Raw genomic sequence first — 20,129 nt, forward strand, 5'->3', positions numbered from 1 at the left:
TATTAAGGCTAGCTCTAGACCTCTACAACCCTGAATTGGGATATTCAGGCTTGGGAAATGAATGAAAGAAATATATCTTTGCTCCACCTCATGAACTACACTTAAATGTAGAAACTCATAGGTTTTAAGTGAAGAAGACATTTATTACAGTTCAGGCATGTTATACGACACTTAAACAACAAAATCAAGAAACTTGCTCCACTGGTACTAGAATCTTTGTGTAAAGGCAATGTCATAGTACGTAACTTCTAGTTATGGGGCATGTTAGATTTACTGACCGTAGTTGCTAATCTCATACCATCTAAAACCATGTCAATTTAAATGACTAAATATCGCTACCAATGACACATTTACTGACTGAGTACTAACCTTGTAGCACAGTTGTTCTCACCCCTTTTCGTGACAGAAATTAGCATGCTCCCTGATGGAGTTTGGTCTGTATGAATGGTTAATAGCTACTGCAAGTTCAGCCACAATCCTAGCCCCTTTTTTCCATTCTGTCATGGTATGTAAAAGATGAGACATCAGACAGACAAGCTTCTGTTCTGTTTGTGAAGTCCAAAACACCAGCGATACTTATTCCTCACTGCTGAATTTTACGGATTATACTTCTGGATAAGCATTCATTGGTTGTCAGCTGTCATGCACACAGAGTCCACAACTACAACTAAAGACAAAATCAAACCTGTCTGATTTTATCAGAGCGATTCACAGATTAGTTGGAGTGATTCCTTAGACAAGTCAAATTAGGTGACTTCACTTCATGGGAGCGTGTTGTGGACTGCCTCTGACTTGCTTCGATTATTTAAATGAAGGCTATGACAGAAAATCACTGGACAAGTTTTGTAACAAATCATAGCCTTAAGGCTGACAATAGCTTGCCCTCTTTTTCCACATCTGTGCATTTTCTTTACCTCATTAAATAACGTATAACACTGTTATGAGAGGTAATTTCCTCTTGGTCTTACTATGAACAGAATCTTTCTTTTTAAATGATTTATGAAAACTCTTTTCTTAATTTCAGGCTATAGTTTTGGAAGGAAACTACTGGAAAAGGAGAATTGAAGTGGTAATCAAGGAATATCATAAATGGAGAATTTATCACAAGAAAAGGGTATGCATTTAAACTTTTTATAGCTGGATAACTGTCATTAAGAGCATCACCTGCAGTACCACTAGTTTTCTTCTCAAAATATTTAGTTTTTATGTCTCTTGATTGTTTGTGCTGAACAAACAAAGACAACAGTCAAGCTTTTAAATAAGTGACAGTGATAGAATAAAAATCTTTTATCTAACTAGTGTTTTCCTCACTTTTTGTTTAGCTCCAGAAGAACAAAGATGGCACTTTAAATAAGGTAACATATCAGTAGTGGGGAAAAGTATTATGCACAAAATATCCCCTGAAATTTGCAAAATGTTTGTATCTGGTTTTACTTTGCTTATCTTTTAATTGGAATGATGGAACAGTGATTCTGTGTTATGTGATAACTCATGGATTGGAAGATGACAACCATCTCTGTGCTCAGGCTTACTAACTAGAAGAGGTATGGTCTTGGCTAACTGACTAAATAAGTACAATGCACACCCCTTCTAAATGTGGCTTCACATTACAACATACCTCACTTTAACATCACTATTAGAAATGTAATAAAGTTTACAACAGTCTTCTTAAAGTAAAGTGTGCAGTACACTGCAAAAAATGCATATGCATAAACTAGACAAAAAAAACTTTAAATGAAAGTTGTTTTGCTTTTATTTAGCAAAAAAATCTGCCAATGGGGTAAGCAAAATTTACTTGACAAGATTTCTCAAAACATGCTAAATAATTGTAAATTACAAGTCAATAATTCTTACAATAAGAAAAAAAAGATTTAACATCATGATATAAGTACTTTTCACTTGCTTAGATTTCATTTTTTGCAGTGTATCTTTATATGAGTCCCTGAAATGGTCATCTAATGCACATGATTTAGGTTTTTGCTTGAAGACTAGGTGTGTGAATTAGACCTTGGTGTGATAATATGGTGCACAAATAAATGACTGCAAATCCTCATTAAAAAATGTGTGAATTTACTCTGCTTCATAATTTTGCTTTTAGCAGTCTGTTTTTGTGCACATCTTTCACATACTGTACACATGAAAGTTTTATCACATTATGGAATGCTTTTATTTGCAGTGTTTCTCTGAGGTTATGTCAAAAATTTGAATGAAATGTGCTGGTGTTTATTCCTTTACTACTTTTCTCATTTCCTGATATAAAAGAATCACATAAAGCAGGAAGACAATGAAGGAATAAAACCTACATACATTCATAATATTTCTTTAAAAACAGGTTTATTCAGCTGAGAAACTGAAAGTGGGAAGTGCCATTTGTAGGTCAGTGACATAATTTATTGTAGTATTTCAGTATTGGGGAGCACACTTTGTTTTGCTTTTCATTAAAACTCTTTGCATGCGTCACTGAGTCTCACATATGGAAAAATGTCTTGTGATGCTTTTAACTGGTGCTTTTTATTGTGTGGCACCAAACGGGGGCGTGTCAGCCACCCTACCCGACATAAACAGACGCAGAAGGCAGCAGTTTAAAGCACACACGCTTTATTTTTATTTGCACAATACCACACAAATTCTTTTTTCTTTTCTTCTCTTTCTTTTTACTCCTCCAGGCAAGTTTTTTCTCCCTCCTCCCGACTCTGGATCCCAGAGTAGCAGTTGCTGACCCCTTTTATAAGGCACCCGGAAGTGCTCCAGGTGCTTGATGACCTACTTTCGGCATCACTTCCGGGTGTGGCAAAAGATCTGTCCATGAGGGCTCAGCAGCTGCTGCAAGACTCCCTAGCGGTGTCCATGGATCCCAACAGGGCTGCACCAAACTCCAATTCCCATGGAGCCCTGAGGGAATCCTAGGCACCACTGCAACCCAGGGGGGCTGCCATCCAGCACTCCAGAGTAGGTAATGCTCTTGCAAGACTTGCTCCCCCAGACTAAGGGCCCCTGTCTTCCACCACAATTGCAAGACTACTAATCCTTTTGTATGCAACCATTTGTATCAATTCCTTTGGTTTTGATATGAAATTTTACTTTGCCGAATTGGACTCAGTTTTCTAAGGAATTTCACGTGTTTAATGGGACTGGTTTTTATATACATGCATTTACCATAAGGCCATATATTTATATTTTAAAGTTATTAACAATTAACAATCATTAACAATGAATAAATAATGATTCAAGTTTAACCCTAATTTATTTATTTTATAGTTCTTTTCTTATTAAAATTCTGATGGACAGATAAAAGTGGTACTACTACTACTACTGCTACTACTTTGACTTCTACTATTACATCACATTTTAACCAATTAATAAATGTGTATATTCTAAATACCTAAAACCAGTGATTCCCAAACGTAGTTCTGGAGACCCACTGTGGCTGCAGGTTTTTGTTCCAAACAGATTCACAATCAGTGATAATAACTAATAATAACTGATCTCATTTAATTAGCTCATCCTTTTTCTCTTCTCTTATTCTACCTTCAGAAAAGCATGGAAGGATAATTTTTACATTTATAAGACATTTAAAAATATTTCTATTTCTGCTGCTGCTTTAAATGCTTAACTCACTTTTGTTGTTTTACTATTATTTTGCTGTTTTTCTGTTTAGTTTGCTCCCTTCATTGTAATCCTAATAAAGACAATAAAAATAAAGCATAGCAGACACTTGGGCAAAAAACACTGATTGGTATATAATGGATTAATTAACTATAAAAACTGAAAATGTAGAATGAAAATCAGGATGAAAATATTGTCAAATAGAAAACAATTATGCCAATATAACTGCTTATAACATTTTTATTTACCAAACTTAATTTTGTGATTTCTTCATTGACCCCAAAACACAGAAACTGGAATGACAGCTCAGTTAATTAGGCTAGGAGTCTGAATAAAAACAGAAGCTGGTTTGAACAAAAGCCCTCAGGCACAGTAGGTCCCTAGGACCAAGTCTGGGAACCACTGCCTTAAGCTATATTATACATTACTTTTAATTAAAACACTTTTCCCAACGGGTAAAGCAGGAAACGGGAAAACAAGCAATAAATCTGCAATCAAATATTAATACGGTGCTCATAATATTAATATCATTTAAATAACTGATGTTAAACTAGTAGTGTAATGAAGGTTATTAACATTTTATTGTTCATTGAATATGGGTGGTCCAGTTTGATATTACTGTGAAAAGAGCTATACGAGAATGACAAACTGCTTAAATCCTAATGGTGCCTAATAAATGACAGCAGTGGTGCATTAGGGTGTAAGCAGGGGACACAGCACCTTGTCTGACTTTTAGTCTTCCCCCTCTCTTTGGTTTTAACATTAATTTCTCCTTCTAGTTTTCATTTGCTGTGGCATCTGTTCACTTTCTTTCAAATCTAACAAGAAGGGTGTCACTACTGATCAAATACCTCTGAAATGTTGATATAGTAATAACAAAAATTGATCGCAATCTCATAAAATCCAAATTATAGGAATACTAAAAAAGTATGAAAACCATATTCCGATGTCAGCAAATGAGTATCAAGATGATTATGGCAAAATGTTTGTGTCTGTGATACCTGTGACTTGCCTCGACTCTTTACAAATCAGTGTTGGTCATTCTTGGGTAGAGAGAGGCTTGCTAATAATCATTTCTTTGGAATGAGTAGAAATAAATGAAGGTGATTGGGACTGTTTCCCAGATAGGAAAGAAAACATTTCAAAGTGCTTAATTCAGATAGAAGCCAATACAACTATTCTGGTGCTTATGAAGCATAAGTAAAAGATTTTGATGACCCCCAGTAGATGTTTAAGCCCAAGAAATTCTGAATGCACTCGAGTATGAAGTAGCTCATGTAGACTTGTTTAATATTTTATATATTGCCCTGATTAAATGACTGCACTTATAAAATTATTTACAGTACTATGTACTCTATATTTATAGAGTAAATTGATATAAGAGAGAGAGAGTGATATGAAAAGGTTGGGGCTCCAGCCGGATGATCCCATTTCATCTTACATTTAAAATAAAATTAAATTGCAAAATATAGCCAAGAGGGGCTTTCAACAACTTAGGCTACAATTAGCCTGAATTTGGGTGAAGTTCAGTTAAAAGGAAGAATTATCACATTCTGTAGCTTTTGATGGTCAAACAATGCCACGGTCTAGAAGCATGGCAGTTTTCCTAGGAGTGACAGATGGAACCTGTGGTAGGGTGGAAGTGACACCAGTCCTTGTTTCCTATTGGTGTTCCTCCATTCTAGGGAGGGAAAAAGAAGATGCATGAATAATTAATCCACTCTCCTCAGTTTTACCTTGTGTACCTTTATATCGGCCCCCATAACAGACTTACCATGCTTTTATAAATGACATTTAGTAGCACATTATAGCAGTGGCCAGCTGTGTTTGCTTACAGACACTTTTCAGAATCTGACCCTTAAAACACAGTAAATTAACTGATGGAGCTGTTTGTTCAGCAAGCCAATAAGACCAGATAATTCTAGTCTATTATGTAGAGATCAATCCCTTAAGTGCCTTTGTAGAAGAGATGGAAATAATTTATACTTTTCCTGCCCACTGCAATAGCGGAAAGGAAAGCGCATTTAGGTCAAAAATGCCCTCTCAGCAGATCTAGAAAGGTCAGTCACAAAAAAATCCCTGTGTATTTTTGAAAAAAGAAATACATATTTTGTGCATTTTTACACTAACCGAAACAATGAGAAACTGGTGTGTTGTCTCATGTGATGTTACAAACTACTCAGTGGCCATTATTGAGTTTGCAGGACGAAATTGTGAAAAAAAGTGCAGAGAACTGTTCACAGATGGAACTGAAAGACAGTAGCCTGCAAGTACAAGAGCTTCACAGCCTGGACGGAGTGAGATAAGTGTTAGATGTTCAAGTAGCAGCAGTCTGCATCCTTTAAATCAGAAGAGTTCAAAAAAGAGGGCAGAGATTTTCTTGGGAGACAAATAAATAGGATTTCATGACATGCACCTGCAATGCTGTACTTAGATTTTATGCCCTGAATTAGGTTAGGTTAGGGAGTAAGTCCAATCAGGTAAACTCCAAACAATTTCTACAACACGCTAAAAAGGGGAAATTTGGCAGGAACAATCATTTCAGTTTGTACAAATGAAAATTAAGTGAATGTTGGATAAACATTTACCTAAATAATCATCTAAGATTTTTTAAATTTAGCTAGAAATAGAGAATATTCCTGGTGTTGAAATGTGTGACCTTTGTGGCTTCCGGGGTGTATTGCCTGTAGTTACTGAAAACAGTCAAGTTTAAAGATGGAAAAGCAGAAGTTCGATAGTTAGATACAGTAAGCACCAGTGACTCATGATGTCTATGTTACAGTTTTCTGAAATTTCGGAGGGTAGAACGTGGATTGGTAGGTTCTAAGGAAGGTGCAGCTAATTTAAACTACAAGCATTAATATGCCATAATACATTATATAGCATCTGGTTTTATTTCAAGATTATTATTATTATTATTATTATATATTTTACCATTTATTTTACCTAACAAGTTCTGGACACATTATAATTATTTGTTTTTGGTTTTTTTTTTAACAAGTGAAGAACAGGCAGGTGTTGGCAGAGGAAAGTTAACTAGCAATTTGTGACTTACAGTATAGTCCGGCATCTTAGCTAACACAGCACAAACATAATAAAGACATACTTTCTCATTTCCGTGTTTTTGAATATTCTAAAATCACAGCCAATGGTAGCAAAACTATTCAAACTAAATTTAAAACAAAACCAACAAAAATGCACACTCACACACATACTGATGCAGGTTGTTTACTCAAAATGTTAAATCGTTGAGGCTAGCAGTTTTCTGGTTTAATAAAGCAAACAACTTTCTTGAGAGTAAATGTGATTTGTACAATTTTATCTCATATACTATCACAGGATAGCACACTTAAATTTGTATATGCCAGTACAGAGCACTGCACACATTTCAAAATATAGCTAGAAAAAACAGTAATATAATAAAACACCAAAGCACAATACAAAATACAAAACATTGCATAATATTTACAATGAAATGTACATGCATACTGTGAAGATGAATGATAGTATTAAAACTTCTAGCTATTAAGGAATCAATGGTAAATATGTTAATCTAAGGTCAGGTAGCAACAAAGAGGAGAAAAATACAATTCCAATGTGCATGAATTCCTTCTGTCATTAGGGACTGTAATTCAGCCTGTTCCTAGGCATTCTACAATGCAGATAAAAAATGGAAGTGAATGTAACTGTAATATGATGCTGAGCTGAAGTTGAGTTTGACATTCTTTTGAAGGGCAGGGGAGATACTTCAACTAAAATATCTGTGACTCCAAGTGCTAGGGCAAGACACAAACAAAACAAATAGAACTGGAAAAGACTAAGCAACAGTCAATTTCAACAACTAGATCAGTAATTTGAAACACAATATGAACAGCTTCATGAGCAGCAATAATGAAAGTATTCTATGCTAAAATGACTCTTTACTCTTGAATTTGTAGGCTGACACAAATCATGTATCTCTAATGAAGACAAGATGATTGTTGGTGATTTAACAGATAAAGGCTCTGTGAGGTTTTTCTCTTCTCTGACAATCATTGTATAGTCATTAATAAGTTAATGGAGTGGTATTAACAACCATGCTAACTTAACTGAAAACCAGTGTATCATTTTTTTTTGCTAAATTTACTTTAATTGTTTGTATTTCTCAACTTTAGTCCTTATCCTTGCTGCTTTATTCCAAATTAACAAAAATGTATTCAAGATGTAATTATCTGAACACTCTAATATAAAAGTATTACTGTAGTCAATTCTGCGTGATACAACCAAATGAAGCAGCTTTTCTCTATCCTACATATTAAGAGAGCTACTCCTCTGCTAAAATCCATTACCCTGGATATATGGATGTCAGTGATGCTCAGAAAGGACCCTGGCTTAGACTGGTACACAGAGTTGAGCATTATTGTAATTCTGTCAGCTCAATATATCAAAATGGAGTGTAACCCTCAAGAAATCAAAAGCCGGATCTGTTATACACTCAGATCTGAATGCAAAAAAGCAAGCTTCACATTAAACAGACGGGCTTATTGCTAACACAGATTCCAAAATTGGTTAAATGTTAAAATATTCTAAGGAAGACAGGTAAAAACCATATAAAACCTCATACTCCAAAATAAAAAATAAATAAAAATCCATTAAGAAAATATTTTTGAGAAAATTCAAAAAGGATTGTACAAAAACAAGGAAAGAGGAAAAAAGAAACCAAAAATAAAGGCAAACTGAAAGGCAAATCCAAGAAACAAGAAACAGTATCAGTACCTTAAATTGAGAACAAACCCAAAAATCCACAATCAAAAAGCACAAAATGAACAAACTTCATTGTTAAAGGAGCCATAATTAAAACTGTCTTCTTCTTAAATACTGCTGGGAATGGTCCCTCAGCTGCATCATTAAGTGGCCCGGCCCCCTGAGTTTCCACATAAAGTAGAGCATCCTTCAAAAAGATCAATCAATGTCTGTCTTAAAAGGACTCTAGCTTTCAAGTCCAAAGGAAGAACAGAAAGGTCCTGGCTGCCCTAGTGAAAGTCTGAACAAAACTTTGACTCTGTCGAGGACACTGCAGGGTAGAATGGCCCAAGAAGTAACTCAGAAGCAGGCTAGTGGCATCAGGCTCAAAGACAACTTTACATACTCCAAAAAATATTTTTCTAGAAGAGAAATGGCATTGATGAATATTGAAAAACAAGATGAGTTAGCTAAAAACATTTTAACAATACATTAAATGATCAAGGTAAGTTTATTACTTATTTAAGTTTTGCACTATAGTACCATCTCCTGGTGGATGGATGAGACAGCACCCTACCTACCTTTAATGCAGAAACACCACTGACAGATATACAGTCCTATTAAAGATATTCGTATTGTTTAAAATATATGGTAATTAATTCATTTCGAAATTAATTTAATTTACTTATGCATTCACAGGAATGAAAATGCCCAGTAGTTAAAGAAAATCTAGATAAAGAAATCTAACTTTCAAAGACAGTTCTCCGGGCACACATGCCTGTTCGTAATTGTATACATTTTACCCTTTCTGTAATTCTAGTATATAAGTTACTTATTCACCTTCTATAATCAAAAGTTGGCATCCAGATGAAGAAGGTCTCACTCCTAGGTATCAAGTCTCTGTGTCCAGAGCCTGAGTATGCTGACATATCAAATATGGCTCTCTCTGAGAATCTGAGGCAGTTTTGTGGTTGACCAGATCTCATTTGCCATTTGCAAATCTCTATAGTAGAGCTTAGAGGCTGAGCTTGAACCATTCAGAAATTACATACAAGAAACCAAAACTGAGTTTAAAATGCTGTCGGAAACAGTCTACCTCAATGATAACCAGATTATTTCACTGGAAAGTCTGGTGGTATCATTAAATGCTAAACTAACTGAACTGGAAGATAGCAATTGCAGAAACAGGAGTGGTAATTTAGGGAGTGGCTATTCTCCTGTGGCACATTTTGCAGCCTAAAGTACATGTGATGGGCTTAGACGATACTGGCAGATTCTGTTACAAGCTGAATTGGAAATGCTAGTAATTTGCCTTGTGTGTGTGCAGGGAAAAAATCCTTGAACTTGAATCTTGCCTCTTATCTTTGGAGGAACTGCACCTTCATGTGGTGAGTCTGGAGCATGAGCTTTTGATCTTAGGCATATGGTCTTAATTAAACTCTCTGTGGCTCAAATCATAACATTTCATTGTATGCTGACAATATTTACAGTAGTAGCTTTTTCTTGGTAATGTATTTTCTAATTTTCCTGACATCCTTGGTTGCTTTAGATTGGTTGAGACCCTTTCTGGATATAGAATTAATTAGATAAGGTCTGCTGTCCTTACATTACATAACCTATGCTGTCAGCCATTTTTTGATGTTTGTTTCTTTGACTAATTTGGGCATCAAAATTTCTCCTTCTCATGCTTTCTTTGGAGTTGGTATTAAAAAAAAATATTTTTAAAAACAAAGAAATAGGGTGGAGTGCCCTCTCAGGGTTGGGAGTGAGATCCTGCCCCAAGTGGAGGAGTTCAAGTATCTTGGGGTCTTGTTCACAAGTGAGGGAAGAATGGAGCGGGAGATTGACAGGCGGATCGGTGCGGTGTCCACAGTGATGCGGGCTCTGCATCGGTCTGTCGTGGTGAAAAAGGAGCTGGGCCGTAAGGCAAAGCTCTCAATTTACCAGTCGATCTACGTTCCTACCCTTGAGTATGGTCATGAGCTGTGGGTAGTGACTGAAAGAAAGAGAATACAAGCAGCTGAAATGTGTTTCCTCCGCAGGGTGTCTGGGCTTTCCCTTAAAGATAGGGTGAGAAGCTCAGTCATCCGGAAGGGGTTTAGAATAAAGCTGCTACTCCTCCGCTTTGAGAGGAGTCAGATGAGGTGGCTCAGGCATCTGATCAGGATGCCTCCTGGACGCCTCCCTGGTGAGGTGTTTCGGGCACGTCTAACCAGAAGGCGGCCTCGGGGAAGACCTAAGACACGCTGGAGGGACTATGTCTCTCAGCTGGCCTGGGAACGCCTCGGGATTTCCCCGGAAGAGCTAGAAGAAGTGGCCGGGGAGAGGGAAGTCTGGGCATCTCTGCACAAGCTACACAAGCTAATTCTAATTACCCTCAATTTATAGTATCAGCAATCCCATGGTTTGACATTCACTTAAAGTATGGCATCACTGCAGAACATATTCTAAAGCAGAGACGCTCTTAAAAACTGTACATGTATAAACTACACATATATTTCAACCTTCTCTAACCTATTCAACATGCAGGATATGGAAATTGTTAGGTATCCAGTACTTTAGAGATCTCCAGAGACGATGTCCATGCATCTTTTGAACTTCTATTTCATAAATATAATATCCCAACAACACATTAATTTTGGTTTTGGCATCCATGGTTTTGAACCACCACAGTTTGAAATTATAAAAAAGAAATCCTGAATATTCTTGAAAAAGAACATTTAAAATTCTGGTATGCAGCACTGGCCACTAAATACTCACAAGAAACAACATACGTAAGCTGATGCTGCTGAGGCACCGCGTACCCAAGCCCACCCAACCATTACTCCTGCTGTATCAGCCCTTGCTTTTGGTTTATGTATGCAGTCATCTTTATACTTTTATATAAGTCATGAGCACCCATGGTTTTTGCACTTCTGTGGAGGGGTACTGTAAACACATACCCATAAATAAAGCAGGCCAATTTGTATTTATAAGATCGAAATTTTGTGAAAAATAATATACCTATTTTTCTTCACATTCCACTAATCTCTAATACTAAAGCAATACTGGCTAATAAGACAATATGGATAGTATTTCTAAATTGTATCAAAAAACATTAAGGAATTTGCCCTGGAAAAGCATGGAAATGATCTTTATAGAAGGATTTCCAACAAGGAATGTAGTAAGAAGTCAAGTAAAATGACACCTTTTATTGGCTAACTAAAAAGAATACAATATGCAAGCTTTCAACAACAACAACACAACAACAACATTTATTTATATAGCACATTTTCATACAAACAGTAGCTCAAAGTGCTTTACATAATAAAGAATAGAAAAATAAAAGACACAATAAGAAAACAAAATAAATCAACATTAATTAACATCGAATAAGAGTAAGGTTCAATGGCCAGGGGGGACAGAAAAAACAAAAAACTCCAGACGGCTGGAGAAAAAATAAAATCTGTAGTGATTCCAGACCATGAGACCGCATTCTACCTAACATAAATGAAACAGTCCTCTTTGGATTTAGGGTTCTCACAGAAGGACTTCATGATGATGGTCACGTAGAGTTCTGCCTTTTAATCCATCCATCATTGTTGGAGCATCATGAAGCTTTGATTAGGTGGAGGTGGCGCAGGCCACCACTACAAAGAAACAGAAAAGAGAGTAGGGGTCAGTACGGACTTTAGAGCCACCATGAATAGTCATTATGATGAATTGAACATATAGAGTATCAGGATTAAGTTAAATTAAGTTAAATTGAAGTTATAAAAAGGCCATGTTAAAGTAATGTGTTTTTAGCAGTTTTTTAAACTGCTCTACTGTATCAGCCTGGCGAATTCCTATTGGCAGGCTATTCCAGATTTTAGGTGCATAGCAGCAGAAGGCCGCCTCACCACTTCTTTTAAGTTTTGTTCTTGGAATTCTAAGGAGACACTCATTTGAGGATCTGAGGTTACGATTTGGAATATAAGGTGTCAGACATTCCGATATATACGATGGGGCGAGATTATTTAAGGCTTTATAAACCATAAGCAGAATTTTAAAGTCAATCCTGAATGACACAGGTAACCAGTGTAGTGACATCAAAACTGGAGAAATGTGTTCGGATTTTCTTTTCCTAGTTAGGATTCTAGCAGCTGCATTCTGCACTAGTTGCAAACAATTTATGTCTTTTTTGGGTAGTCCTGAGAGGAGTGCGTTACAGTAATCTAGTCAACTGAAAACAAACGCGTGAACTAATTTCTCAGCATCTTTCAGTGATATAAGAGGTCTAACTTTAGCTATGTTTCTTAAGTGAAAAAATGCTGTCCTAGTGATCTGATTAATATGCGATTTAAAATTCAGATTACAGTCAACAATCACCCCTAAGCTTTTTACCTCCGTCTTGACTTTTAATCCTAATGTATCCAGTTTATTTCTAATAGCCTCATTGTATCCATTATTGCTAATCACTAAGATTTCAGTTTTCTCTTTATTTAACTATTCATCCATTCTGAGATACTAGTCAGACATTGTGTTAGTGAATCAATAGAATCGGGGTCATCAGGTGCTATTGATAAGTACAGCTGTGTGTCATCAGCATAGCTGTGGTAGCTCACGTTGTGCCCTGAGATAATCTGACCTAACGGAAGCATGTAGATTGACAATAACAGCGGATCCAGGATAGAGCCTTGTGGAACACCATATTGGTGTTTACTTTTTTAGGTACTTCAGACCCAGGCGTCATTTTGCTTGACTTGTCACTACATTCGTAATGGCTAACACGGTAAAACACCCTAGTACAACCAACAAGGAATGAAATTCATGTATTTAGAAAGTACATTTCACTTCAGTTTCTACAAAGTATAAAAGAATTAAGCTAAAAAATTGTTAAAAACTGTATGAAATGTATCTGGGACAAGATCAGAATTTTGAACACTGTAAGCAAGTGCCCACCTCACTAAGTCATATGTTTTGGAAATGCTTAACATTTTACATGTCTCCTCAGATCTAAAATCACCCCAACCCCCTAATAGCAATATCTGGAGTAACATTAGATGGAATAACATTGTGTTTGGGAAATTTAATTGTGGCATCCTATCCTACATTTATTTCTCACACAAAGACTCTTCCTACTTAAAAGAAAGAATCCTAGTCATCTCTCATAATTCAAAGAGAAAGTGGTGTCTTATGCTATCTTAAACTGGAAAAAGCTAAATCATCTCTCCAAGTAATCAGTTCAAGAATTTGTTTAGAGTTTGACAAGAATTCATTAATGAAATCATGGCACAGCTTTTCCAGTCTTTTTCTGCTGTTTTAATAATCAAGTTGGACCTTTCTTTGTCATGAAAGCTTATTTTAAAATATGGCACGAATTCATTAACACTATTTTAGAATAAGCACACTGGGACTGTGACTGACTCTCTAATGTCATTAACGGTTTTATCACATCCTTAAAAAAGATAATGGGATTTTGTTTCTTTTTTTCATTTTGCCTGAGTCTGTCTTTTTTTCTCTTTATTACTGATATGGGTTAAATCTTTTTTCTTCTGTTCTTTTTTCTATGTATTTTTATTTTTCCATTGCTTTCACTGTAATTAATTTAAAATTAAAGGTTATATGTATTATGTTATTATAATATGATTGATCTGTCAAATGCCACTGTAATGTTCTGGCTTTGCCAAATTTAAAAACTGTTTAGAATACAGTATGACATAAAAAATGAATAAAACTAACAGTAAATAATAAAACAGTAACAGTAACAGTGATGCCAAAGTATTCAGTACCTGCAACTTCAAACTTTGCCCAGAATGTTGTTATCATTGCCATAAACTTTGGATAATATATCATTAAAACAATTTTCTTTCATTGCAAAAAATATTTCTGAAATTGCAAAAAGTTATCTCATTAATTCCTATTCATTTCAGGCTGACATTTACAGCAGCAAATGTGTGAAAAAATGGCCCTCACAAAGTCTCCAGGACCCTTCCCCTATGGAAGAAGGAGAGCGTCTATTTGATCTTGACTGTTTCCTATCAGACATTTCAGACACACTCTTCACCATGACACAGAACCCCTGGCTCTTTCATGGAGAACAAGAAAAAAGTGAGATCTTTTGTCTTTAATACTCTGAATTGTATCTCCTTTCATTTTATAGTCATTATTATTTCTATCATAATTCATTTTTAAATATACGCTATATACAGTATATTGCAAAAGATATCTTTTTTAATTACTAAGGTACAGGAGTTATGCCTGTCTACTTCTAATTTACGGTAGTCACTCTCATTACGTTAGAGTGAGCTGCAGAGGGATTACCACTAAATTTCTCATGACTAAAAATCACCAGTAGATTTTGTATACTTGCCATTCAATTAATATTTTCATGGCCGCTTTAAAATTGCATTGATTTAACCAGACTTAATAACTGTGAGTTGCGGGTGCAATGATAATGCACTAAAATGATTCCAAAGATAGTGAAATAAAAAATATTTCACTGATGCATTAAATAAATGTTGAGTCTGTCTGTGTCATGTTCTAACATCAATCTCAAATATTTAACTTTCTGGAAAAAAGTAAAAAAAGATACTTTAATTTACTAAAAATATTGTCAATTTAAAAAAGGTTGCTAGAGTACAATTAACAGAATACTATAAAATACATGTGTGGACAAGAATACGAAAGCCATGTTGATGTAATTTTTCATCTTTATATTCTGACTACCTCCCTTAGTTTAATGTAGGCCATCTGTTCTTTTGGTCTTTACATTACGTGATTTTATAGTGTATTATGTGTTCCAGCTTGGGAGTTTTCAATGCATAGTTTAACTGCTTTTGGATTTTCTCATTGACTTGCCAAACACTGTGTTAAATAATTCTTACAGTAAAGACAATGTATAGCATAAAAGTACAAATCCAGGGCAATGTTTGTTTTTTTACAGTTCACATCCATATAGTATTAAAATGCTAATTTTAAATTCATTCATTTTGATGCTCACCTGTTGTTCAAGGCCAGAAACAGTTGGTTTATTTTTAGCTAATGAAAAATTCAGAGCACTTCAGAAAATGATACATGTCATGCAGATTTTTTTAATTGCTTTTTATCATCTTTATTTTGTCACATTATATTGATAGACCGGTTCAATTTAAATGTTTTGCTTGCTTTACTTGGAATTATCTTTCTTTTTCTCAATAGCCTACACCACTAATGCAGACATCATTCAGCCTGGACTAACACCTCTTCAGCCTAACGTAGACGAGTTTGTGGATATTTCAGGTCAGAAAACAATTAGCCAACACTCAATTTGTCTCCAACATGTTTAATGGCTATACTGTAACATTCATTTCAATAATTGTTTTAAATATAATATTCTGGACAATTGTCTCTTGCTGGGATCCTTGTGGATGTCATGTTCCTCTGGTACCTCTGCTACTTAAATTTATAAACCCTGAGAATTTTATATTTAAGGTCTATAAAGTTTTGTTTGTTATGTGGCATGATGAAAGTACACAGAGTCAAATCTACTTTATACAAATGAATGAACTAGCTTTTCCATGCCCTAGATCAATACCAAAATGGATTTTAAATTGTTTTTATATATAGTTTCTTTACAATTTCAAAGCTTTTTAATTATTAATCTTAAGTCATTACTATGTAATAAGGGATTTGCATTTGGTACTTTAGTTATTAATTTTAGAATACATTCACCAAAGTATCAACTGTCTGATTTTCCATTTAAACCCTTTGTCATTGACTAGTAGAAACACAGGAGTAAAAACAAAATGTTGGGGTACCAACCAAGCCATCCTGTTTAACAGGCGATCAATGGCGCTAATGTTAACAAAAAAGGTACAATTGGCTTGGCTAAGGCAAAGATGCAATGAGATGCACTCAGGTTTTAGGGTGGGAGCTCGGTCTTGCGGGTAGCTCAACTTCCTTTTATAGCTTGAGGAACAGATAGGGCAGTGTCAGTTGCCCCTCAGTTGGATGTATTTGCAGAGCTGTGGATGGAAAGGGAGACAAAGTGGTTAGCTACTGCACCTCCTGGTTTCCTGGGGTGATAGTGGTTACATATGACAAGTCCAGAAGGCAACCCTCTAACAGGCATTCATGACACCTGCTAATTTTTACTTTGCTAGATTAGATGGTAGTAATAACAAATCTTAATAATTTCTGCCTATTTATGTAAAAAAAAGACATTATAAGAAATTAACATATTTCGGCCCTCCTTCTGTCTGCACTTTGTCATTGCTGAGGTTTATCTGCTCACGTCTATTGTTAGTTGATTTTTAATTGCAGTTACCTATTAATCAACATTTATTGGTGTATCTACACAGTTTTTACATTTTGCATCTTTAGTTTTAGCCCTAATACAGTATAATATTGTGTTTTTTTTTTGTTCTTTGCTAAACCCTTGACTATGCTTTGCAAAAACCAAATTTGTTTGCGCTTATCTTATTTGGTTTTTGATATAGAATTATTTTAGACTACATCCTCAACTCCTTGTTTTGTTTGTTTACTGGTATATAGTCAAATAGAAATGCAAACAGGAGTAAAATTACCATATATACTCGCAGATAAGTCGGGTCTGAATTTTACCATATATTTTCTGCCATTTTATAATGTCAATCATATAAGTCGAATGCAGAAAACACACGCTATTGGTCCAAGAGATTATGATATGCTAACGCCCACCTGACAGAGTAACCAAACTGCCTTTTTGTTCTATTTATTGTGCCTACGTGACCACACGGTAATACCCAAACTATTCCGAAGCAACGTTTGCACTGATTTGTGTTTATTATATCTCACACCATCATACATGTAAGAGCATCCCTTATCCATGATGGAGTGTTCGATCAGAAGAAAATATGACGCTGGTTTTAAATTAAACGTCGTTGAAGTAGCAAAAGAAATTGGTAACTGCACTGCTGCAACAAAATTCGATGCGTCTGAGAAACTGATGCGAGATCGGATGAGGCAAGAATATGTAAAAAAATAAAATTAAATTAAAAATTAAGTGTTGCAATTTTCAACGTCCGTATAAGTCAGGGTCTGATTTTATGATCGATTTTTCAGGTTTCAAGACCCAACTTATATTTGAGTATATACGGTAATAAATATAGGTAATGCCTTATTAATAGAGTACTTTGATTATTTTATGAATTGTGCTAGCAGAGGTCAGAATTAATGAAGAATTGCCATATGCAGAATACATTTTGAGTTGTTCCTCTTTAACTGATTTTTTTATTTTTTATTTTAAGCAATAAAAAGCATAACTTCTGCCTTTGTTGTTTAAATATGTATTAAGGTTTCTACATCCAAAAGACAGAGAGAGCAATTTTGTAGCATTTTGAAGGTTATTATAATTAAGCAGTGAAGCTCCATCTGTTGATATCCCAATTAGGAGTTTTAGACATTGGGAATTTATGATGAACCCACTTTTGTTGCTAAGTAGGTAAAATCTGTTACTTAGAAAAGATGTAGCTGAACAAAGCATGTGCCAGAGGGAAGCAAGCAATTCTCAACATATGTCACATTTAGAGTTTTAAAACAATTAAGTTTACAAATGACATCCTACTAAAAGGTGAGTTAACCATTAACATACAGGAATATGTGAAGGTCTGTGTGAGCAGACACATGACTAATTCATTTAAAACAATACTTTTCTTATTGTCAGTAAGACTTGTATAAAACACAACCTTTACTTAGACACCCGTTTTAAATATCTTGCTTCTTCACATTTCAGATCAACAAAAGAGAAATTTCTACACAAGTTTTTTGGAGTTATAATTTTGAAGAAGTTTTAGCAGTTAGCATAGCTAAGTTTGTTAAGTATTAAAACCTATAGCAAGTCAGATTCACTCTGAGGGATGAAGATGCCTCAAAGTAAGTTCCTGTACATTTTAGGAAAACTTTTTTTATACTAATTGCCTCTGCATATATCCCAGAATTACTTTGCATGCATTTTATGATATGTGAAATTCATTCTGAGATATCTCAGAATTACTTGTTCAAATTTCTTTATTCTTTCAACACTTCCTGTCTAATTTAGTACAATTCAAAAAGCATTTGGCATATTTATGTATATTTTAATTAATTCAATATATCTTAAAATGTTAGTAAGTCCTATTGAAAGCAAAGGAAATTGTACAGGAAGTCACTCTGAGATACCTTGATTTGGGTTTAACATATCTTAAAATGTATAATCAAACTTTATTTACTTGTTCAAGTACAGTAAATCTTTGACTAATTTTTCAGTTGTTTTCATGTTGTGGTTTCTGGACAGACCTTGTTACTGATACAAGACCCTGTTTAGAAACCACCTCCGGCTTGAAAGTCCATGTTGTGCCACCTTTGTCTGACCTTTGCACTGTATTTGCTATTCATTTCTTTCTCTTTGAACTACAGTACAGTTTACATTCTTCTGTTGCTTGTATTTAACCTTACTATTAATAACTTTTTTCGTTGCCTGACTAACTCTGTTTTCCAGGACTTTTTAATTCGATCCACTACTGTAGTGTCAGAAAAGATTGGTTTAACCTGCCCCATGTGCACATGTACCAGAGAATAAATGTAGCCATGAATTTAATGCAGGGTGCAGACTTTTCCTATTGCTGAAGATTTATGGCTGAGATGATTTACCATCTTATGAAAATTGTTTCATATACTGCATTGTACGGAAATAGGATTTTTCAAACACTGCAGGCACTGGATAAGCTGAAAATAAAAATATAATTACAACTACTTTGTAACTGCTTTAGAAATTTACAGTAAACAAAACTGCATATCAGGTATCCATGGTGTGACAGATAGGGGGCGCTATCGCTCCCTTGAACCCCTGTCCACGACTCCAGACACCAGGTAAAAGTCCAATAATCGACTTTATTTAAATGCCACAGTGCACAAAGCACCCTCTCCTCCACTATACTCATACAATTAACAATAATAATACAATAACAATCCTCCAACTCTCAGACGCGTTACCACCCTTCCACCCAGCTCAGCTCACCGTCTGGGAGCTCTCATTGTCCTTTTATATTCCCTGACCTGGAAGTGTTCCCAATCCCCAGTCCATGTGATCCTGTATCACTTCCGGGTTAGGTAAAAGTTCTTTTCTTCACCCCGGAAGCCCGTCGCTCTTCCTTTGACGAACTTCTGGGTTATAGGGCACAAATAAGTCTTTGGTCCTCCCTGCAGCTCCCTCTTGCGGCCCCTGTGGTATCCAGCAGGGTCTTGTATAAAAACTACATAGTCCATGACTCCCTGCTGGTCTTCGGGGCACTTCCATACTGCAAGGAGGGTTCCATCTGGCGGCCTGAGGGTATTGGCCGGGATGATAAGCCGGCCAAAGATCACAATGGATATATTTAGAGCAGAATACAGTTTGACTTGAGTAAGTGGACACCAGATGGCATTCCTTTCAATTCTGGGACAGATTGATTTTCTTGTTTCTTAAGCAGATCTAGCCCAATTTATAAAATAAACTTTACTTGGTAAGTAGTGTCAGCTGTTTCTCTTACACCACGTCCCCTTATTTCAAAATGCATGTGAAATAAGCAACCTTGTGCAATTAGAATTTATCAGGCTTTGTGGGAGGTGCAGTAGTTAGTGCTGATTCCTCACAAATATAATGTCATACATTTGAATACTGCGACTGACATTTGGTACAGAGTTTGTATGCTTTCTCTGTGTGTTTGTTTTCCACCCACATCCATATGTGCGTTAGGCTGGTAAAGTGGACTCGTGTATATTTACATGAGAGGGCCCTGCAGTAGACTGGCTTCTGCCTTGCACCTGATAATGCCAAGATAGTTTTTACCTCCCTATGACTT

At 35.6% G+C, this 20,129-nt stretch overlaps 1 protein-coding gene across 2 annotated transcripts in view; it reads left to right on the forward strand.

Annotated features, from left to right (window-relative positions):
* The window catches only part of LOC120531404 (carbohydrate-responsive element-binding protein), a 101,124-nt gene that overhangs the window by 22,574 nt on the left and 58,421 nt on the right, over nt 1-20,129 (forward strand). For both annotated transcript variants that reach the window (XM_039756790.1, XM_039756792.1), the window contains 4 exons: nt 1,025-1,114; nt 1,323-1,355; nt 14,223-14,400; nt 15,490-15,570. In XM_039756790.1, the coding sequence (XP_039612724.1) occupies nt 1,025-1,114; nt 1,323-1,355; nt 14,223-14,400; nt 15,490-15,570 (382 nt within the window). The remainder of the gene's footprint in view (nt 1-1,024; nt 1,115-1,322; nt 1,356-14,222; nt 14,401-15,489; nt 15,571-20,129) is intronic.

Source organism: Polypterus senegalus, chromosome 6, assembly GCF_016835505.1.
Source record: "Polypterus senegalus isolate Bchr_013 chromosome 6, ASM1683550v1, whole genome shotgun sequence".
Classification (NCBI taxonomy): Eukaryota; Metazoa; Chordata; class Cladistia; order Polypteriformes; family Polypteridae; genus Polypterus; species Polypterus senegalus.